The 22,516-nt window shown below is 50.4% G+C and overlaps 2 protein-coding genes and 1 long non-coding RNA gene across 5 annotated transcripts; 1 reads left to right on the top strand and 2 right to left on the bottom strand.

Moving 5' to 3' along the window:
* Positions 1–960: 960 nt before the first annotated feature.
* Positions 961–7,176, bottom strand: RPL26 (ribosomal protein L26). The gene is made up of 4 exons (XM_040453256.1): positions 7,047–7,176; positions 5,931–6,103; positions 4,666–4,806; positions 961–1,136 (listed from the first exon to the last, which is right to left on the bottom strand). The coding sequence occupies exons 2-4, from the start codon at positions 6,096–6,098 to the stop codon at positions 1,008–1,010; spliced, it is 438 nt and encodes a 145-aa protein (XP_040309190.1). The 5' UTR covers positions 6,099–6,103; positions 7,047–7,176; the 3' UTR covers positions 961–1,007.
* Positions 7,168–9,403, top strand: LOC121015935 (uncharacterized). Its single transcript, XR_005784045.1, has 2 exons — positions 7,168–7,281; positions 8,382–9,403. It is a non-coding gene; the product is annotated as an uncharacterized LOC121015935 (long non-coding RNA).
* Positions 9,404–14,484: 5,081 nt separating this feature from the next.
* Positions 14,485–21,374, bottom strand: RNF222 (ring finger protein 222). 3 transcript variants are annotated; one of them, XM_040453242.1, is made up of 3 exons: positions 21,196–21,374; positions 16,903–17,115; positions 14,485–16,327 (listed from the first exon to the last, which is right to left on the bottom strand). In XM_040453242.1, exon 3 carries the CDS (start codon positions 16,298–16,300, stop codon positions 15,707–15,709), a length of 594 nt encoding a protein of 197 aa, XP_040309176.1. In that variant the 5' UTR covers positions 16,301–16,327; positions 16,903–17,115; positions 21,196–21,374; the 3' UTR covers positions 14,485–15,706. The 3 variants fall into 3 exon arrangements, with proteins under 3 accessions (XP_040309176.1, XP_040309178.1, XP_040309177.1); XM_040453244.1 differs by having other exon boundaries at positions 16,903–17,038; XM_040453243.1 differs by lacking the exon at positions 21,196–21,374 and having other exon boundaries at positions 16,903–17,181.
* Positions 21,375–22,516: the final 1,142 nt, after the last annotated feature.

Raw genomic sequence — 22,516 nt, 5'->3', positions numbered from 1 at the left:
ACGCGAGGCCGGCATGCGCGTGACCTTGGCAGAACAAGCCACGGAGCCCGGTCCCCCGCGGCAAAACCGGTTATTTTCCCACGATGTTGCAAAGCCTGCAACTCGCGAAGTCAACTTGCAGTCAGCATTCTGAGTCCGGCAGCTTAATCTAAAATGAGGGCAGAGGCGTCCGTGTCTGCAGTGCCTCCACCTACTAACGTGGTCGCGAGAACCTGCGTTTCATTCAGATGGACAGCGCTTACGTCTAACTGTCTAACTGCAGCCCGAAGATTTGTCTCGTTAAACTCTGATATAATGGCCCCCTTCCGTGCGGCACCAGTGCATTCAAACAGGTTGGTAAAGGGGGCCCGCGGGCAGGCCAGGGATCCTGCAGCTTCTCACTGTAGGGGAACAGCCTGGGGCAGGGGACTGGGCGCTGCTGGGAAAGCCTAGCAGCTCCTGTCCTCCTGACAAGACTTTCAATCCAATGGCAATCTAACTTTCAGGAAAAAAAATTTAAAAATAGGCTACTACAACATAGACGTGCACATAGCATAACAGGAGACAGGTTCAAGAGGCAGGATCCCACATAGCTTCCTATCTAGGCCTTCTTCTCAATGAGCCATGATGTCCCCCAAATACTGCCTGCTGTAAAAATGAAGAGGGGCCCCGGGCTGGCTCAGTCCATGCAGAGTGACTATCTCAGGGCTGTGAGTTCCAGCCACATGCTGGGCATGGAGCCAACTCCAGGAAAGAAAAGAAAAAAAATCACTACCTTAGCAGTCCTGGTTTCAGAATATTGTTAAATCCCAGTTGTTAAAAGAACTGATGCTCACACGAAAAAACCCAAACAGTAAATCAAGCCACAAGATAGGGGCGGCCTGCCTCCAGATGGCAAATGCCACCTAACTTCCCTGAAAACGGGTCCCCTGTGAAGTAGGTAGGATCTCCAGGCACCACACAGAAAGTAAAGGCTCATCATTTTATCATTTTAACAGTTTTTATTTAAAGTTGAATATAAGATGACTTTATTCCTGCATCTTCTCAATTGTTTCTTCCTTATATTTGCCCTTTTCCTTTCCTACTTGGCGAGATTTGGCTTTGCGTTCAAGGATCTTTTTGCGGTCTTTGTCCAGTTTTAGTCTGGTGATAACCACCTGCAGAAAAACGGAAACATTTCTAAGCTTTAAATAGTTACTAGTTTCACAAGCTAACCATATGTAGTTTTGTTTCTATTATAACCTCAGAATCGTAAAGTTGGAAACGTAGCCCCCATTCACGCTTCAACCCACAAAATCATAGTACAGACCTTGTTTCAACAGATCTAATTGTTAAAGACCTCCAGGTTACGATAAATTTTAGTTTTATGAAGGAAGGTGAGGGAAAGGGGTAAAGGGCACTGAACCAGGTTTGCAAACACAGCACAATGACTGAAAAGACAATCTCTGCCCTCAGAGAGCTTGTATTTTAGTATGGGGAGAGAGAAAACAAATTAAGTGAATGTATATCAGACTCTGACATAGGGAAAAACCGGGCAACGTGGGGAGGCGAAGGAATGCTGGCAAACAGGCTAAGTCATAGGGTGGTCAAACAAGGCCCTACTGGTAAGACTCCATTCAAACAGACACTTGAAAACTTGAACACATTATGGTGAGAGAAGTCAGAGACCTGTACTGTCTGGCTCACGAACACGTGGAATTGTAAAATCAGAATAAAATGGTGGTCACCAAGGGATAGGAGACAGGATAGATGTTAAGGGTACAAAGTTACAAACAGTAACCCCCTGGAGATACAATGTACAGCACAGTGATCTCTACACAATACTGTATCATAATCACCAAACTTGCTAAGAGACTAGAACTTAGTTACTCCACTTACTAAAAAGGATAGCTACGCACCACACAGAGGTGCTCGTTATTGCTACAATGGCAATCATATTATATATAAAGCTATCAAACTAATAGCTCATACACCTTGAATTTACACATTCTGTCACATGTATTTTATTTTTTTAACGCTTATTTATTTTTGAGAGGGCACGTGCGAGCAGTGGAAAGGCAGAGAGAGGGAGCGAGAGAAGACCAAATGGGCTCTGAGCTGCCAGCTCAAACTCCCGAACCATGAGATCATGACCTGAGTTGAAATCAACAACTGGATGCTTAACCAACTGTGCCATCCAGACACCCAATAGATTCCAATAAAAAACAAAAAAGATAAACACCTGGAAAAAAAGGGGGTGAAGAGCGATTCTGGTGAAAGTACGGCAAGTCCAAAGGTCCAAAGGCAGAACTTAAAAGGTTTATACGTACATGTTTCTCAATCTTAAGCGTGTCTAAGAATCAACTGGAGAGCTTGTGAAAACAGATTAATGGTGCTGCCCCAGTAGACCTGGAACAGAATCTGGAACTCTGATCAGGCGGCCAGGTGATGCTGTTCACAGCGGACACGCCGTGAGCAGTTCGGCTGTACAAACAAGGAGGCCAGCAGACTAGATCACGAAGGGTGGACGTCTACACGCGGCTGCTGAGGGGATCGAGTAAGGTCTTAAAAGGCCACTCTGGGGCACCTGAGTGCGTCCGACTCTTGATTTAGGCTTGGGTCATGATCTTGTGGTTTGGGAGTTCTAGCCCCACACCGGGTTCTGCACGGACGGTGGGGAGCCTGCCTAGGATTCTCTCTCCCTCAAAATAAACACACTTCTATAAAAATTAAAAAAAAAAAAAAAAAAAGGCCACTCTGATGGGAACAGACAGGATTCTGGATAGAATAGACAGTAACTGACAGGGGGGTATAAAATAATAAATGACATTTTCATCCTGAGCAATTGGGAGGGTAGAGCTGCCCTACACGGCGATGGCGGCAAACTGTGAACCAAGCCAGAAGTTTGAACACATTAGGTCTGAGGTCATCAATCAGAAATCCAAGCTGAAATGCAAACTAGGCCACTGGACGCTGAGGTCTGGGTTGGAGTCACCTGCCTTTGTATGTGTGACGTCCCCAGGCGGAACTCAAGACAGGAAGGTGATCACTGCGCCACAGCGAGGAAGTGGGTATGTCCTCAGCTGTGCTACCTTGGAAAGACCAAGATTTCCTTACCTGGAATCCAGGTCTGCCTGCCTGCCTGCCTGCCAGAGTCGGCAGCAGCAAATACACGTGGCAAAGAACCCAACTCTTTCCCAAAGTTTAACAGTCCGGGTAGTCCTAGCGATCCTGTTCACCAGGAGGCAACCCAAAGTGTTTCTGAAAGAAACCCAGAGGTTTCTTTCCAGATGCACATATGACTGGCGAAGGTTAGAAAACGAGAAAGTCCTTGCTCTTAAGAGAACATGCGAGGATGGGTCAAGACGCTTGTAATCCACTGGGGGTATTGAAGAGGGGTAAAGAAAATGCGAGAAGATATTTATAGTGAATCCCAGGTAGGAATTTTACCACACCAGTCTTTCAACTTTCCTGTAGTTTGAAAAAGAGATTTATGGTGGCAACATAAAATGTTTCAAAAGAAAAAACACAAAACTGGGGAGCCATCAGTAGCTCAGTCAGTTAAGTGGCCGACTCTTGATTTCAGCTCAGGTCCTATCTCTGTGAGTTCGAGCCCCACGTCAGGCTCTTTGCTGCCAGTGCAGAGCCTGCTTGGAATTCTTTTTCCCTCTCTCTGCCCCTCCCTGGCTTGCTCTCTCTTAAAATAGCGATCAATCGGAGACTGCTGGATCAGAGAATTCACATCCAATTCCAGACAGGCACCTGTTATGGGTTATTAAGACTGGATTTTCTATCCTGGCTCAGACACGATCACCATCCAGGAGACCTTAGCTTCTGTACTCCAGTTTTCTTCCCCATTTGTAAATGTATGAAATCTCTGCACGGCTGTAAACTTGCCATACTGACTCCACTTTAATATGTAAAAACAAATAGGGGATCAGCTCCATTTAATCTAAAAATTACCCTATTTCCTAGCAGCGCCTGGATGGCTCAATCAGTTAAGCATCTGACTCTTGATTTCTGCTCAGGTCACCATCTCACCGTTCATGAGTTCGAGCCCCACACTGGGCTCTGCGGGGACAGTGCAGAGACTGCTTGGGATTCTCTGTCTCCCTCTCTCTCTCTGCCCCTCCCCTGCTCACTCTCTGTCTCAAAATAAACATTAAAAAATAAAATAAAAATAACCCATTTCTTGATTTTAAATTTTGTCGTCAGACTGATCAGTTTACTAATTGCTACTGACCAAAAGGTACATTAAATATACAAAATGACTGTTAAAAACAACTTGATCTTGGGGCGCCTGGGTGGTGCAGTCGGTTGAGCGTCCAACTTCAGCCAGGTCACGATCTCACGGTCCCTGAGTTCGAGCCCCGCGTCAGGCTCTGGGCTGATGGCTCAGAGCCTGGAGCCTGTGTCTCCCTCTCTCTCTGCCCCTCCCCCGTTCATGCTCTGTCTCTGTCCCCCAAAAAATAAATAAACGTTGAAACAAACAAACAAACAAACAAACAAAAAAACCAACTTGATCTCATAAAAATTTTTAGACTGGTTTCCAGGACTCCATTCAAATATGGTATTTGCCCTAAGACTGGTTTCTAGAACCTCTAAAATCAGGAGTCTATTTCTATGGGATTGCCCTGCAAACAAGCAGTCCCACCTGCCAACACTTGCTATAATTTCCTTCTCTCACGCATTCTCAGAAACACCCACCTTGCTGGGGTGGATGCCCACGTGGACAGTTGTGCCATTGGCCTTCTCTCGCTGCACTCGTTCAATGTAGATGACGTATTTCTTCCTGTAAACCTGGACTACTTTGCCAATCTGCTGACCTTTGTAGTGTCCTCGCACAACCTAAATACAAATTCACGGATGACAGAAATATTAAGAAAGTCAACCTTGCAAATCAGGAAAACTAAATCACGTAAATGTCATTTACTCTCTCAGATCTGCAAGACCCATCTTTCAGTTTTGAAAGATGTAACGGTTATTGGAAACATGGGAGTAATTCTCTCTGGCTTTAATTAGCCTGCAAATAAACCCTGCCCCCATATACGCCTTGTGATGGACAGTACGCCCATCAACTGATGGTCTGCAGCGGTGGGCTTGGTAGGTTAAAAACGAGTCCACTTAGGCTTTTTGTAGCTGGGTGACCACAAGGAACTTTACTCCGTTTCAGAGGAAGCGAGAGGCCACAAGATTTAATTCACAACCCAATAAAGTGTCCCACCCGGTCACAGAGTAGGCAGCAGCAAATACATGGGAAAAAACCCCAGTTCTTTCCCAAAGTTTAACAGCGTCCTACCCGGTAGCCCTAAGATCCTGTTCGCCAGGAAGCAACCCAAAGTGCTTCTGAAAGAAACCAGAGCTTTCTTTCCAGAAGCACATCTTCTCGCATGAAGACGATCTCAAAAACAGAGAAGACCACCTCCCAAATCTAGTGACAATTCTAGCACCAGCCCCGTAGCAACCAGGGGCTGTTTGCAACCTGCACCACTACTTGGGAACTGGCTTCATCTTTAAATGGGTATTAACCTCATCAAACAGTACGGGGGACAGGCGAGTTGCTTTAGAGACGGCCTAAAATCCTGCAATCGACAGCGGCATGTTCCAGCTAAATAACGTTCACAGAAACGTTCGCTTAAATAGATTTGGCAAGATATTCACCTGTAAATGTGAAACCACCAGAGAAGACTACGGTCCAGTTACAGCTTCTGTATCTGGACCCTCGACAGCCTCTTCAATGACCAAACGCACCAAGAAAAAGAGAACCGCGGGGTAGCGCTCTGGTTCCGAACCACCTTTCCGCTTTCTGATACTTGGGGCAATTGCTGTTTTTTTTCCTGTTTGGGCTCTTAGTGCCCTTGTGCAATCCTGCTCTGGGGAGCACGGTCTCAAGTGCATCTTTCTCAGCAGATGATCCCTCTTCTATGCCAGGTGTGGGGGTATCTGCCAAGACACCCGGGCACAGCACATACCTGTACTTCGTCGTCCTTCCGGATGGGCATGGATCGAACGTTGTACTTCTGTCGTAGCTCTTTGGAAAGAGGGGAGGACATAATCTTCCTGCGAATGTGCGAAGGTGCATTGAAATGCCTTTTACGGTTCTTGCTCCGATCGGAGGTCACAAACGGATTGAACTTCATGTTGGCTAAAGACAGAGTGAAAAGAGGCGTAAACCCTTAAATGCTCAAAATCTCATTCAGCGTCCCAACAAGTGACATTCCAACAATTTCATCTTGAAGGTTCAGAAGCCCACAGAAACTGTCGTGCTTTCTATGTTCGTTTATGGGACAAAGAGTTGTTGTTTTCTTTTTTAAACGTTTACTCATTTTTGCAAGACAGAGCGCAAGCCGGGGAGAGGGAGACACAGGATCCCAAGCAGGCTCCAGGCTTTGAGCTGTCAGCACAGAGCCCCACGCGGGGATCAAACCCACTAGCCTTGAGATCATGACCTGAGCCCCAGTCGCTTAGCCTACTGAGTCACCCAGGCGCCCCCGACAAACAATTTTCCATTCGTAACAGACTTGTTTTAGTTCTTAAGCTTTTATTTTAGTTCACAGCCTCCAAGCACCTGAAATATCGGGTAAGGAACTTAAAACAGGACTTGTATCTCTGATGAAGGCAAAGCGGTCCGACAACTCAATTACAACACTACGCTTTACAAAGACCAACCAAAGCCAATACCCTACGGACTCGGACGTGAACACATTTAGCTCCGTTCTCCCCAAACCTGGGAAACGCTGCACATCTCGGGTCCAAGAAAACCTTCTAATGAGCGCGGCCTGCAAGTTCCCTGGCTTTGCCAAAGTTATTTCGAGGCTCTTCTTTAAGGAACGACACTGAATAGACTTGAACCATCTGCGCAGAACCCCTCCTCTCCGGGCTCCGATTCCGAGTTCCCAAACCCCTCTCCTCCCTTCCCGAGTCGGCCGCCCCTGGAATTAAGAGGAAGACAGGCTGGGGACCATCCTAGCCCCTCTCCCTCGGCGCTACTCGTTCGCCGGGAGAGTATCGGGCCCCTAGGGCCAAAAGACAGCACACCCGCGAACGGATGGCTACGGATTGCTCGCGCTCGGCCAGCGAAAACTCACCCGCTGCAGCTCCAGCGATGGCCGCAAAAGGGAAGAGAGCTACACGCTACTTCCGGTTCTGTAAGTTTATGAGAGATCTCGCGAGACCGATCGTCTCTTGGCGCGAGAGAGGCGCTGGGTTTGAACGAGAAGAGGAAACTGGGAAAGAGATTGGTGACTAGTGTCCCCCAGCGGCTAGGAGGGGAACTGCTAGGACCTGCAACACTGCCCTCTCCGTGGCCTGGTGTCTCCCGGGGTAGGTTTGGGTTCTGCAGCGGCTTTCTCTGGGAAGGCTAGTTCCTGGGCGGGGGGCGGGGATTGCTCAGGGTGTGACTGTCCCCGTGAGTGGTGAGGGAGCGGGCGGCCCATTAGCCAGGTGGCCACTGGCGACCTCGGTTCCGTGGACACCGCCAAGGCTTCCCGGGCCCGTGGCGCCGGCGTGCCGAGCTCGCCGGTCCTTTAATGGGCTCCATCCGGCGTGTGCTGCCGGCGCCGTGGGGCGCTCCGACCCGCCACGGACCTTGCAAGGGCTGGGACCCGCGATCCGTCCCCGCCCAGCGCAACGAGATTGAACCTGAGTTTCTAACGAGCTCGAAGGTGATGCCACGGGGTGCCGGTCCACACTTGCAAGGAGGCCTTTGCAAGCGGAACGCTGTGCCCCTTTCTGAATTGTACTGCATGCTGTCTTTCGGTTCAGGGTCTGATGGAGGCAGGGCGAGAGGGTGCCCTCCCCAGCAAACGGATTCTGGGGCAGGCTGCAGTTGGGGTGTGTGTGTGTGTGTGTGTGTGTGCTCCCGCAGGGTGAGATCCCGCAGGGGATTGGTTTCTGTTGAATGAGTAATGCATTGTCATTGAATGAATGATGCAACGTCCAGAAGACATGCATTTCATAATAATTCCTGAGACATAGTGAGCTTGCGTGAGCTTGCGGAGCACTGGAAACGCTCTTCTCCTTTTCACGTTAACTCCTTTCATCCACCAAATAGCCTTGTGAGGCTGGTACAGTATTATTGTTCCCATTGTACAGATGGGGCCATTGAGCCACAGAGAAGTGGGAGGAGCTTGTACGCGTTTTGTAGAACCCATAGGTTATGGTGGGACCCGTGTAGGTGCTCCCCAGTCCCTTCCCTATATGGTCCCAATTTCTAGGACTCCATTTGGTCGAGTCAAAGAGCAAGAAACCGTGTCCTTGAGGGGCCAGGGTAGAATCAGTAAAGAACCTGTGTTTTCGTGATTTAAGAAAAGTTGTGCTTGAAATATGCTGTAAGGTAAACAGCCCCAGATTTTTCTAACTGAAAGATTCAGGTAGAGTATCTCTACTACAATTCTTTTTTTTTTTTTTTTTTTTTTTTTAAGTAAACTCTGCATCCAACCTGGAGCTTGAACCCATGACCACAGATCAAGGGGCACATGCCCTACCAACTAAGCCATCCAGGAGCCCCCACAATTCTTTTCAACAAATGTTTATGGAGCATCTTTTGCAAGCCATCCCTAAAAGGGACACTGGAGCTACAGAATGCAATTAGCCAAACCTTCTGCCTGCAGGAAGCTCACTGTCTCAGAGGAGAGAGAAACAGCGAAACCCCGCAATCACGGGACCCCAGGAAAAGTGCTGGTTGAGCCAGCCACCCTTTGTGTGCTCCGGGAATAGGACAGAGCTCTGGGGTCAGGGAAGACTTCTGGGGTGAGATCACCCTTGGCTGAGTTTTGGAGAATGTTAAAATTAGCTCCACGAAGCAGTGGGAATAGCTGGAGGGGAGGCTTGGAGGTGTGAAGCAGCATGATGTACTGTCTCCAAGAGCCAGGTCCTGGTGGCTGTAGTGAAGACACCTTCAGAGAAAAGCCCATGGGGCTCCGGGGCTGAGCTGAATTTGATCTGGTGGCTGAAAGTTACAGCCGAAGCCTTCCTACTTTGCCTTCCTTTCTGATCTTCATGGACTCACCTTAACTCTCTCTCCTTGTTCTTAGGAGTTTCCTTAACCCCCTCTTCTTAAGGTCTCGCCTAACCTCTTCCTCTCTTCCCACAAAGGCCTCTTCTGTTTCCTCTTCCTCCCCATCACTCACTGCTGACACCCTTCCCTCCAAGGCCTCCTTACCACCACCCTCCCTCCGCCGCCGTGCACAACACTGACTCATGGATATTAAACCTTCAGGCCACCATTTGGACAGCATAACCACTTTATACGGCGTGAAGAATGCCAGGGTACAAATTGTGTGCACAGATGCAAATTACTGGTAGCCTGGTTGAGAGTCTGTTTATCCGCATAAATGTCTTGGCTCCTCCCTGCACGAGAGTCCGGGCACCTCGCCTGACTGCCCGCCCCCCACCTTCCTTACGTGCCTCTAACTTGATTTGAAAAAGTTCCTTTAAAAAAGTTTTTTTAATATATTTTTTTAAGATTTTGTTTTTATTTATTTTTATTTTTTAATTTTATTTTTTAAAATTCACATCCAAATTAGTTAGCATATAGTGTTTAATATTTATTTTTGAGAGAGAGAGAGAGAGAGAGAGAGAGAGAGAGAGAATGAGTGGGGGAGGGGCATAGAGCAAGAGAGACACAGAATCCAAAGCAGGTTCCAGGTTCTGAGCTGTCAGCACAGAGCCTGATGTGGGGCTCGAACTCACACACCGCGAGACCATGCCCTGAGCTGAAGTTGGACACTCAACTGACTGAGCCATCCAGACACCCTGAAAAAGTTCCTTTTAAACTGACTCTTTTGGGTCCTTTTGAAACCAGTCTTTGTGAAGTCCTAAGTCAAACCAGCTATCCAGACTCCACACCTAAGTCCCTTGGACTAAAACTTTTTTAGTCCTTAGACACCTAACCATCCCATTTATCCCTTCCTTCCTTCCTTCCTTCCTTCCTTCCTTCCTTCCTTCCTTCCTGATTGCCTGCCTTCACTTATACATTCTTCAAATATTTCTCTAACTCTTACTCTTTACCAACTCCTATGCCAGGCACTGAGATACAAAGATCAGTAAGACTGGGCACCTGGGTGGCTCAGTCGTTAAGCATCTGATTTAGGCTCAAGTCATGATCTCACAGTTTGTGAGTTCAAGTCCCACATCGGGTGAGCCTCAATTCTTTCTCTCTCTCTCTCTCTCTCTCTCTCATTCTCTCTCTCTCTCCAGCTGCCCACCCCCCCCCCCCGCTCAATTGTGAGCTCTCTCTCTCTCAAAAAGAAAAAAAAATCAGTAAGATCTAGCCTCCCCTCAAGGAGCATACCGTCTAGAAGGAAGAAATGGTGAAATGGCCATGTCAACAAACAGGCATAATAAAGTGTGCCTGGAAAGGTAATGGGGTGCAGTCGATTCTAACTGAGGTTGGGCTCAGGGGAGTCTTCACAGGTAACCCTTGGATTATTTCTGGAAGGCTAGGTAGGAGTTCTCCTGGGAGACAAGGGTGGGGAAGTATTTTCCAGGCAGAGGGAACCACCCAAGCAAAGCCCAGAGCCTTGCGCCCAACACCATTTGTTGGAACTGCCAATAGTGTGTTGAGAATTAGTTGTGGTGTTCATTTGCACCAGGTAAAAGGAGGATGAGGGAGAGTGTGGGGATGGGGCAAGGTTATTTGGGGGCCAAAAGAGGACGTCTGGGCTGATAAGGAAGTCAGAGAGAGAAGCGAGGTGAGCCACAGGGCTGTCTGAGTCATTGCAGGCTTTGCCAAAGGTAGAGGTCATGGGAGGGTGTCTCAGGAGTGCAGAGGTGCTATGTGCCCAGGCTCCTGGCATCCGTGGCCTGGGTTTTCACTAGAAATAGATGGATCCTTAAGCTTGCTTGGTAGGGCTAGACTCTGCAGGTATATGTTAAAATTAAAAGGGTTTTGGGTTGTTGTTTTTTTTTGCACGAGTCTTAAATTTTATTAATGCTTTCAGTTTGTGTGTCGTTTAAGACAAGATATGTGCTTTAAAAAGCATTCTTTTTTAAAGTTTATTTATTTTGAGAGAGAGAGGGAGAGAGAGAATCCCAACCAGGCTCTGCCCTGTCAGCTCATGAACCCATGATGAGCTCGATCCCATGAACCCTGAGATCATGACCTGAGCTGAGATCAAGAGTTGGAAGCTTAACTGACTGAGCCACCCAGGTGCCCCTAAAGAGCATTCTTATACATCCGGCTTTGGCTCAGGTCATGATCTCCCAGTCCATGAGTTCGAGCCCCACGTCAGGCTCTGTGCTGACAGCTCGGAGCCTGAAGCCTGCTTCGGATTCTGTGTCTCCCTCTCTCTCTCTCTCTGCCCCTCCCCTGCTCGTGTTCTCTCTCTCTCTCTCTCTCTCTCTCTCTCTCTCTCTCTCTAAAAAATGAATAAACATTAAAAGCAAAAGACATTTGGAAAGTATTATTCGGGAATGCCAAATGTTTTCCTGGAAGAACTGTGGTTTCCAATAGGAAATGCTGATGAAATTAAAAGCCATCGGTGTTGGTAAAGAAGACCAAGAAAGGTTTGCACTAGGATCTAGTTCGAGAGGAGTTTCTGCAGAGAGTGGACTCCTACCGGCACAGCTGGCTGCCAGTCTGGGCCTTGGTGGCAGAGGCCCTGGCCCGGCGATTCCAGGTGGACCTGGAATCTGGGCTGTCCCCCCCGGTGACCGTCGCCTTTGTTATCTACACGGACCAGGCTGGACAGCGGCGGGTACAGTGTGTGCCCAGGGAGCCCCACTCATTCCAGAGCCGGCTGCCCCTGCCAGAGCCATGGTGGGGACTTCGGGATGAGGCCCTAGCCCAGATCAGCGGGATCCCTGGCTGCATCTTGGTCCACACCAGCGGCTTCACTGGTGGGCACCACACCCGAGAGGGTGCCTTGAGCCTGGCCCGTGCCACCCTGGCCCAGCGCCCAGTGCCGATGCCTCCCACAAATCCCCTACCCCGATACAATGCCATCTGTCTCATAAAAAAGAAAAATTGTGTGGGACCACAGAGAAGGGCTCCTGTGGGCCTCCGGTACAGGTCGAGTAGATGAAATCACATAGCATGAATCAAAAGGTTGAGATGGGAGAGAGTTAGCGTGAGCCAGATGACGTGACACATTTTTTTTTTTTTGTCAAGGCACGTGACTAGGATTACACAGGTGGCCAGCTCGTGTAGACTGCTTTGCTGTTTCATTTGGAAGATAGCCAAATGTAATATAATTTCCATGTATTGGCATTGATTGATGAATATGTGCTATTAGATTAGGGCATTTAGATTTAGGTGGCCAAGTTGTGTGTGCATGCGTGTGCGTGCGTGCGTGTGTGTGTGTGTGTGTGTGTGTGTGTGTGTAAGGGGCACGCCCCTGGACAAGGGAAGGTAGGGAGGAGGAACAGCTCATGTTTAATCCCAGGCATCCATTGGTCTGTCTGTCCATCTCTTTATTTATCTAATGGTATCTCTCTGACCTCAGGGTGGTTTACTCAAAGCCAAAGCTTTTCACTTGACGAAAGGAAGGGTAGAGAAAAATCAAAACAAGCATAGTAAATGATCCGGCCCAAAGAAGTCCATAGGAGCTAAGAAACACTGAGTCAAATATTAAGCTTCTTACCTTCCTTCCTGGCGTGCTCGTTCAGCATAAGATGTCACACCTCTAAGCAGACAAACCAGCCCCACTGAGCCATAGCTGACACCCTTGAGCCACAGGACAGGTAGTCCAGCAGCTCTCAAATGTTTTGGGGGCCAGCTCCTCACGGGGCAACAGGTATGTACACTGAAGATATCTTTGGCATCTAATATCATTTTTAAAAAAAGATTAAAAAAAATTTGAAGTGTTTTATTACTTATTTTTGAGGGAGAGAGAGAGAGAGAGAGAGAGAGAGAGAGAGAGAGAGCATGAGTGGGGGAAGGACAGGAGACACAGAATCCAAAGCAGGCTCCGGGCTCCGAGCCATCAGCACAGAGCCCGATGCGGGGCTCAAACTCACAAACCATGAGATCATGACCCGAGCCAAAGTCAGATGCTCAATCAACGGAGCCAGCCAGGCACCCCTGTACTAACATTTTTCAATCTAATTCTTGAATAAGTACTATGTTTGCTTGGTTCAAAAAATATCAAAGGGGGAGGGGGAAATCTCCCCAGGCCCCTACTGATTGTCACGTAGAGTTTTTCCAATCCTTTGTGATGACAAAGTTGCAATTATAGAACACTGCCTATCTCCGCAAGTCTATCTACAGGATATGTTTCTAGAATAGGACTTGCTGGGTCAAAGTGGAAATTTTGATAGGTGATGTCAAATTTCCCTTCCTAGGGTTTGTTACCAATATACATCCCCAACCACCTCACCTGCTTTCCCTCAGCTTGGGCAGCAGAGCGGGTTTTAAATCAGGGTCTGAGGGGCACCTGGGCGGCTCAGTCGGTTGAGCGTCCAACTTTGGCTCAGGTCATGATCTCGTAGTCTGTGGGTTCAAGCCCCACTTCAGGCTCTGAGCTATTCTGTGTCTCCCACTCTCTCTGTCCCTCCCCCACTCGCACCCTGTCTGTTTGTCTCTCTCTCAAAAAGTAAATAAACATAATTTTTTTTTAATCAGGGTTTGACGGGCTAATAGGTGAAAAATGGTATATATACCAGCAGAATTTTAATTTGCATTTCTATCACAAGTGTGGCTGTTTTTAAAGACCCATTTGCCTTTGTATTGTCTTTTTTTTTTTAATTTCTTTAAACATTTATTTATTTTTATCCGAAACAGGCTCCAGGCTCTGAGCTGTCAGCACAGAGCCCGACGCGGGGCCCGAACCCACGGACCGCGAGATCATGACCTGAGCCGAAGTCAGCCGCTTAACCGACTGAGCCACCCAGGTGCCCCCTTTTTTTTTTTTTTAATTTTTTTTTAACATTTATTTATTTTTATCCGAAACAGGCTACCTTTGTATTTTCAAACTCTTTCGTCTAAAGAGAATTTTCCCAGAAAGTCCAAGCTCAGAGCTCCCCGTGGGTGTTGGCAATGTCTTTGGAATCTTTGGGAAAATATATACCTTTATTTAAAAAATAACTTTCGGCGTTCTTTGAAAATAAAAGAAGTGCCAGCTATGAGTCACCACTGAATGAATGACATGAAAACACCACAGGTTTTTTGAAATTAGCCTTTGGCAAGCACAACAGAATCTGAAAAGACTAGAGTCAAGTCCCCAGAAATTCAATGACACTGTTGAAAGCAGTCTGACCGAGCTTAAATAAAACAGACTCATTAGAGTTTTTGTAAATTTGGCATTTTGAGTCTTGTAATAAATATGTTCCCCATGAATCCACCTGTTCCCTACCCCCCCCCCCCCCCCCGCCCCCACAAATAGCACCTGTGCTCTTTTTGAGTCTGGAAAGGAGCAAAGAGAAGTCCATAAGTGTTTTCAATCAGCCCTCCCTGCTTCCCAAATATCCCCTACACAGAGGAGCCCTTCCCTGGCGGTCCCCTAATGGACACCAGCCACCACAGGGATTTGGGAACTAGATAAGAGGCAGGGCATTATTTCTTTCCCCATAGATAGCGAACTTTGCCAAGAGGCATAAGCTGGGGGCGGGGGTAGCGTGGGCGGGGGGAGCGTTAGCTCTTGGCACAGCCGGGGTGTGAACAACCACCTATCCCAGAGAGCAGCTGAGAGTTTTTGTCGTTGTTCATCCTACAGTTAAGATTATGGCCCGTTGACGTATGGGCAAGACCCCGTCCGAGGCTTTCGGAGTGGCCCTCCTCACGAAGCCCGGGCCACAGTCCAGGGTGGGGACTGTCTCATTGAGACAGTAGAGTCCCTGATGAATTCAGCTGTTTGCTTCCCCACCCGTCCTTGCCCGGGCCCAGCCCAGCTGGGAATGGGCCTGGGAAACTGGCCCGGCTGGTGTGACCTCTAATGAGTGGTTGGGTCATGAGGACCTGGGCCGGCTGGGAGGCGGGAGCCCCCAGGGGTTAATTTGCCCCCATAGTTGCATACTTCTCGGCTGACTCAAGTCTCGGTCAAGCTTCCCCTGCACTCCCCGCCCGCCAGTCCACCCTTGACAACCCCAAGACTCAAACTTTGGACCGTTCACGGGCCCGCGAGGCTTGCGGAGGCCTCTGGCTCTGTTTGTGGGCCATTTTGCCAGCCTCGGCCTCAGCTCCCCTTTCCTGTTACTTCCCCCAGAGGTCCCCGGGGCCACAGCCCCTGAGATCAGCTCCTCCCCACAAGGGAAGGCCTTCCAGACCAGGGACTTGGGGTTCAGGAGGACTTGGGGGCGGGAGGGCAGCCGTGAGGACATTCGCTGAGATTCTGGGAAGGGCGCTCTCGGGCCCTGAGCCACTGCTTCTGTTTGTTCCCGACAGCAGACTAGAGAACCCGGGTGGGAATTTTGACCTGGAGGGGTCCTGCCATTGGGCCCCCAGCCAGCCACCAGTGAGCCCCGCCTGGCTTCGGGTGGGTCACCTGGCAGAGGAGGAGGACGCCTCAGGGCTGGTGACCCCACAGGAAGGGGGAAGCCACCAGCTCTCCCTTTTGCTCAGTACCAGCCTGGAGGAGGCGGGGAGGATCTGCTGAGGCTACCGCCAACCCCCACCCGGGGGGTGGGGGGGGCGCAGCTGTGGCTCCTGAGGGGCCTCCCCTGCCTTCTGCACCCTGGCCCGGAACCTGGTGTTCCTGTTTGGGCCCAGAGCTCAGCCCCAGCCTCCCTGGGCCCCCGCCGGGCGGGAGGAGCCAGAGGTGAGAAGTGAGGACGCCCGTCCAGGCCCCGGTCGGTCGGCCCAGGGCGGCTGTCAGGCCTGCTTCCTCACCAGCAGCACCCAGGGCAGGATGGCGGCCACCACGGCCACCACGGCGATGAGGGTGATGAGTAGCAGGGCCCGAGAGCGGCAGCAGAAGGCCCGGCGGGAGCTGGGGGCCGGCGAGGCCTCCGACAGCTCTGCCAGGCTGCGCTGGGGCAGCACGCTGTCCTGCTCGCCCAGGGGCATCCCGTGGCGGCTGATGACAAAGACCTGGGGCTCCCGGGCCAGGCCGGGCGGCGGGTCCGAGGGGAGCTGGGCGCCCTGGCTGGGGGGCGGCCTCCAGGCCGTCGGGGAGGCGGCCAGGGGGCCCACGGGCACGGCCAAGGTCTGGGAGCTCCTGTCCAGCATGGCAGCCCAGCGGGAGCTCTTCTTACTGAGGAAGGTGACGTAGCGGCAGATGGGGCAGATGATGGTCCTCTGCACCTGGCCGTCCACGCGGGTGGAGAGCAGGTACTTGACCAGGCAGTCGTGGCAGAACACGTGGCCGCAGCTCAGGGTGCGGCTGGCGCCGTCCAGGTCGCGGAACTTCTCGTAGCACACGGGACACTCGCTGCCGGAGCTGTCCCTGCTCTCCCCTTCTGACATGGCCACTCTGCCGAGGCAGGGCCTTAGCTGTGGGGGGCGGGGGGGAGAAGGGCTGTGAGCACCCCCGTGCCTGTCCCTCCTTCCCAAGTCCCTCCCACACCTCCTGGCCCCTGCCCCAGAGTCTGAGACCTGGAGCCAAGCCCCTTAGGAGGAGACGAGGGAGCATTTCTGGAAGGATGGGGAGACAGATGAGGAGGAACCCCAGCCCCCAGAGACTCTGCAACCAGGGGCGTGGATTGTGATGAAGGCGTGGCCTCCCTCATCCCTCACCGCAACCGTGACGTGACGTGCATGCGTGGTGAGGTCATCGCCTCTCCTCTTCCTGCTTTGATGGCAGAAGCCAAGGCAAGGGGGAACCCGCTTCCTGGGGGAAGCCAGCAGCTAAACAGATGCTCCCCCCTCCAGATCCAGCCCAGTCTCCAGTATGGGTCTGTACCCAGAGTGGCCATTTTCCAGAAGATCCTCTGCTGTTCCTCTCTCTCTCCCTGCTCGGGGACTCGGCAGGGCCACTGGATTGTATCCAGCCATCGGACTGCATTCCTCTCTGTGCCGAGCGTGGCTATAAAGCAATGACTGGTTTGAAAATAAAGCTCAGAACTTACACGTCCAAGTGCCCGCCGGCCCTCTGTGTCGTCACGGCAGGGAGCTGTGGGCTCCTACGTCCACCTGCCACAGCCCACTCATTCTTCAAATTCTTCCTGGGCTGCCTAAGGCAGCTAGAGAACCTTCGGATTAACCCTGGCAAAGGCAGATTTTCATGCTTCGAGGATATGTCTGGTATTTTGGAAATGGCCCCAAGTCACTGGGAGACAGGCCTGGTGAGAAAGTACATGAATGATCAAGTGCTGTGATGCTGTTTTGAATTGAAGATACAGAGGGGCGCCCGGGTGGCTCAGTCGGCTAAGCATCTGACTCTTGGTTTCAGTTCAGGTCACGATCTCACGGTTCGTGAGGTTGAGCGCCCCCCCCCCGTCGGGCTCCGCGCTGGTGGTGCAAAGCCTGTTCCGGAGTCTCTTTCTCTCTGCCTCTTTCTGCCTCTCCCCTGCTCGCTCGCTCTCTCAAAATAAATAAACTTAAAAAATGATTTAAAAAAATAAAAAAATAAATAAACTGAAGATACGGAGTCACCGTAAAGGAACAAGGTAGGTTTTAAACATTACCTGAAAGCAAACGAGAGCCCCCAAAGATGTTTTCAGCCATGGCAGAATTGTTGGATTAAGCACACAGCTTCCCAAATGTTGACTTTGAAGTACGGAAACACCTACTTGGGTACGTGGTGAGGCCCAAGGTTCCTCACTTACAAGTTCCCGGTATCCTAGCTGGGTAGCCTCAACTCATCTAGATCAGCCTCTTTGGAAGGAACTGTGATGACCTGTCATTGATATTTTCTTCCACCAGTGACATAGACAAAAGACACCTGGACACGCTGACAAATGGAACTCTGTGGCACCCCCACAACCAAGAGATGACATAATGGGCACAAGGTCAGTTATTAGAAAAGACTATAGTTTCTCAAATCATAAATCTTTTGGAATCGCCCCCCTCTCTTGGCTTGGTTCCGAATACATTTTGCCAAGTTGAAAATGTCCCGGAAGGAAGAAGGAGCAAAAAAAAACATGTAAAGGTGGGGACAGGGGACCTGGGACCCTGGAGGCAGCACCGAAATCTTTTCAGAGGTTTTCAAGCTTTGGTCTCTGGGTGATCAATGTGGCCCCCAGGCTGGGTGAGGATTTCAAGTGCTCAGACTCTGCATCTGAGTTCAAATCCTTGATACGCCCATTACCGTCTGTATAGCCTCAGGCAAATTGTTTAACCTGGAGCTTGGGGTTCACAGCACTGCTTTCCACTCAGAGTTGTTCAGAGCGTTAAGTGAGCCAATGTGACCGAAGAGTCTGGTACACAGTACGTGCTCAACAAGTGGGAGATGTCATTGCTAAGACAGGCGCCTAGCATCTGCCTCTCCCTCCGCCACGCCTCACGAGTTGTTCCTTATTATTTTTCGAAAAAATTTTTAATGCTTATTTATTTTTGAGAGAGACAGAGCGTGAGTGGGGGAGGGGCAGAGAGAGAGGGAGACACAGAATTTGAAGCGGGCTCCAGCCTCTGAGGTGTCACGCACAGAGCGTGACACGGGGCTCGAACTCACGGAGTGTGAGATCGTGACCTGAGCTGAAGTCGGATGCTTACCCCACTGAGCCACCCAGGTGCCCCAGTTGTTCCTTATTATGTAGATGACTAAAAAACTAGCACACACCCCTAACAGAGGCCAGCTCCCCTCAGATTAGAATAACTGTACAAGAGGATGAAGAGATGATGGGATGGACTGGGCAACAGGTTCAAGGGGGAGATTAGGGAAGTGATGGGCAATAGATAACAATTAAGGTGATGATTCCAATGTTTCTCTGTCATTTTTGTTTCTTAACACACTCGCAAATGTCTAAACTGTGCATTATTCTCAGGGATGACCATGATCCTCTTAAGCCAACCAACTACTCACAAATCTCCCTGCATTTCACAACCTCCACAGGCGTATGGTGGCAATTCCATCCATCCATCCACCTGTGTACCCATCCATCCATCCATCCACCCACCCATCAATCCATCCACCTGTCCATCCATCCATCCATCCATCCATCCATCCATCCATCCGTCCACCCACCCACCCATCCACCCATCCACCTATCCTTCCTTCCTTCTGTCAATCCATCCATCAGTCCATCCATCAATCCATCCATCCGTCCATCTATCCATCTACCCACACACCCATCCATCCACCCATCTATCCTTCCTTCCTTCCTTCCTTCCTTCCTTCCTTCCTTCCTTCCCTCTATCCATCCATCTACCCACACACCCATCCACCCATCCATCTATCCTTCCTTCCTTCCTTCCTTCCTTCCTTCCTTCCTTCCTTCCTTCCATCCACCTGCCCACACACCCATCCACCCATCCACCTATCCATCCATCCATCCATCCATCCATCCATCCATCCAATTATTCAACAAATAGTTCTTGAGCTCCTGCTGTGTGCCACGAACTAAGCTTTGGCATTGAAGATAAGCAGGATCAAGAAGGTCCTTCATGAAACTTTAGAGCCCAGGGCACATGTATAAATGTTCTTGAAAAAGAGATTAAAAAAAAAAAAAAGGAGGAATGGTGATTAATAGCTGAAGTTGTTTGGGTCACTGAGAAGTAGGTTTCAAGGTATGCAAGAGAATTCAAGCAGATGGTTAAGAGAATGTTAGGGGAAGGAAGGACTTTTGAGGTCATTTAGTTAAATCTAGTTTTATAAGGGAGGAGACCAGGTCCAGAGAAGTGGAAGTGACTTGACTGAGGCCACCCAGGAAGATGACAGAGAAGGAGATGACGGAGAGACAGACGCGGAGAGAGGAGATTCCATAGATGATATAGAGAAGGTTATTAGAATCAGTAGACGAGTTGGGTGAGTAGCTCTTTAGCTGAGTTGGGAAGCACTATCCTCCCTGAGGTGAGCAGGAGGGGGAGGAGGAAAACTCTAATTTTCACTGGAGTTTGAGGGAAAGTAAAAGGGATCCAGGGGTGCAGAAGGACATCCTGGTCCCCACTGGTGGCCTCCCTGGGCAACCTTTTCTTCTTCCCGTGCTTCAGGAGAGCCACACCACCCGTGTCTGGACAGCGCCACCCTCCTCCCCCACCTCCTTCTCACCTCCCTTTCTCGGTCCTTCCCTGCCCTCTCCCTCCTTGCGTCCCTCCCTTTCTCTTAATTCCATTTCATTATTCCTTGAGTTCTTCTCATGGGCCTGACCCTGTACTGGGGTGCTGGGGCCGGGGTGAGGGCAGTCAAAGAAATTCAAGGAATGTGCTCTGATTTGGGCACAGACTAGCTCGATAACAACGTAAGACGTTATATGCCCAAAGGCATCCCCGCTGGTGCTTTAGGAAACTGTGGGGAGAGTAGGGTTGGAAAGTCTTCCTAGGTGAGGTGGGACCAGTGTCGACCCAATAACAAATAATTATAACAGCGACCGTTTATTGAACACTAATTACGTGCTTGGTATATTATATCTCTTCCTCGTGTAATCCTGACAACAACCGAGGGAGGTAGGTATTATTTCCACTTTACAGATGAAGGGACTGAGGCTCAGGGCTGCAGGAACTTGTTCAAAGCCACACTGCCAGTACAGGGTGGGCCCAGGAGACAGGCCAGTACAGGGTGGACCCAGGCCGCCTCTAGTGAGGGTTTGGATATGCCTCCACGGAGGACAGTCCAGACCTTGGTCAACGGAGAGCAGGATGGTGGAAAAGGAGGTCCCAGCCCTCATACCCCCGCAGAAACCCTGATTTAACAAACACCCATGGATGGAAATCCCTTCTGAGAGCTCCAGAATCCAGTTGTATGTGTTAAACACGTACAGCCTTCTTATGTCTAGCCTACCTCGTAAAGTGGTTTAAAAAGGAGATGAAACTCGCATCACCTTGGTAGAGACCTTCCTCAGAGTGACTCTAAACATGGCTGTCACTCCGGCCACCTGTGAGGCATGGGGAGGACCAGGCTGGCCCAAGGGGAGCTGACCACATGAAACCCCAGCACCCACAGCAGCAGCCCGTGGTGAGGACTGATGGGGGGTACGGTCAGCCCAGGGGAGTCCCGCCTCCCCCACCTTGGGACGAGGAGCCTGTTAGGCAGAGACACGTCTAGGCAGCTGGGCTTCCCTCCTGGTGTCCCAAAGCGAGACCCTGTGGCTTCGGCTGTGACCACTTCCCCACCCCTAGACACTATGTGCGCGCGCGCGCGCGCACACACACACACACACACACACTCCCACACCCCTGTGCCACTCCAGTTTTGGTCCAGAACCTCGCCAAGCTCTGATTGGATCTCCCTCCTTCCCCGCCCCCAGCCAGTCCCCCAGACTCACTTTGGCTGGGACCAGGGAGAGCAGCGTCCGCCTCTCCACCGCGTCCTCCGCGGAGCAGATCTGAGCCACCCACAGGTGTTGGGCAGACGGCACGTCTTCCTGCTGCTGTCACTGTGACAGCCGCCGCTGAGGCATTTCCTAATGACTGAGCAGGTCGGGAGGACAGTGAAGGGAAGTGAATGTCGCCCAACCCGTTTGAGGCCAGGAGGCTCTTGGCGTTGGCCAGGGGATTGGCAGCTTCTGGAGTCAGGTGATCTTGACGGGGATGCTAGGAGAGGAGCCCCTGGGTCTGCAGAGGAGCCCGGGGATGGGCCCAAGTCAGTCAGGAGGTCTGGCAATGGAAGCCAGGATCCAGGACCCCTTTGACTGAGGCCATCAGAGGTGGGTCTCCCCATCCCAACGATAAGAAATGTGTCTTCAGGGCACCTGGGTGGCTCCGTCGGTTAGGTGTCAGACTTCAGCTCAGGTCATGATCTCGCGGTTCGTGGGTTCGAGCCCCGCATCGGGCTCTGTGCTGTCAGCTCAGAGCCTGGAGCCTGCGTCGGATTCTGTGTCTCCCTCTCTCTCTCTGCCCCTCTCCCGCTGCCTCAAAAATAAAAAACATTAAAAAAAAACTTTAAAAGAAATTTGTCTTCATTGTCCTTCACCGTCCTGGGCCCATTTCAATTGTCCTCCCCCAGACCCCTGTTCCCCTGCCATGCACAGAGTGAAGGGGTCAGATCAGCCTCAGTAAGGCTACAACACCCTAAGTAATATACAAATATTTGAGTGACGTGCTCACGTGCCTTTGCCATTCATCAAACACTCAAAGGGGCTCAGAGCTCCCAAAGACCAAACACCATGGAGATGAAGAATGAGGCAGCGTGAAAACCAATGAGTTAGAAAGGCAAACCTGCCTGGAAAGAAATCCCTGACACCATGGGAAATGGAGGTAAGTTTCAGGACCGTCTGTAAAACGTGATTCTGTTTATGGAAATTGGGTAATTTCTTATAGAGAAAGATCTGGAATAAGACACATCAAACTTGATCGTAGTTATCTCTGGAGGGACTCTCTAACTTCTACGTTTCTGTGATACTTGAATGTTCCCCTGGAAGGTGTGTTTCTTCTGTGATCAGGAAAAAATAATCAAAAACAAGGCAGGAATAAAGCGAGGGGGTGGGGGTGCTGGAAACCTTTTGAGGGATTCCCTCGTAGTTTGCTCAGGACTGGAGTCCAAGTCCTCGAGAAGGTGGTTTTCTTCTGGGGCTCCTGGGTGGCTCAGTCGGTTGAGTATCTGACTCTGGCTTAGGTCATGAGCTCAAAGTTCGTGAGTTTGAGCCC

This window comes from Herpailurus yagouaroundi, unplaced genomic scaffold, assembly GCF_014898765.1.
Source record: "Herpailurus yagouaroundi ecotype Mexico unplaced genomic scaffold, PumYag 208, whole genome shotgun sequence".
NCBI lineage: Eukaryota > Metazoa > Chordata > Mammalia > Carnivora > Felidae > Herpailurus > Herpailurus yagouaroundi.
Note: the sequence above shows the minus strand (reverse complement) of the source record. Positions and strands in the feature narration are given on the sequence as shown.

Bases quoted from the DNA above. Each gene is read 5' to 3' on its own strand.
- RPL26 (XM_040453256.1), bottom strand. From the start codon at position 6,098: ATGAAGTTCAATCCGTTTGTGACCTCCGATCGGAGCAAGAACCGTAAA. The intron at 4,807-5,930 runs GTATGTGCTGTG...ATTTGTATTTAG, and splicing joins GGAAGGACGACGAAGTACAG to GTTGTGCGAGGACACTACAA. The intron at 1,137-4,665 runs GTGGGTGTTTCT...GTTTTTCTGCAG, and splicing joins TGGGCATCCACCCCAGCAAG to GTGGTTATCACCAGACTAAA.
- RNF222 (XM_040453242.1), bottom strand. From the start codon at position 16,300: ATGTCAGAAGGGGAGAGCAGGGACAGCTCCGGCAGCGAGTGTCCCGTG.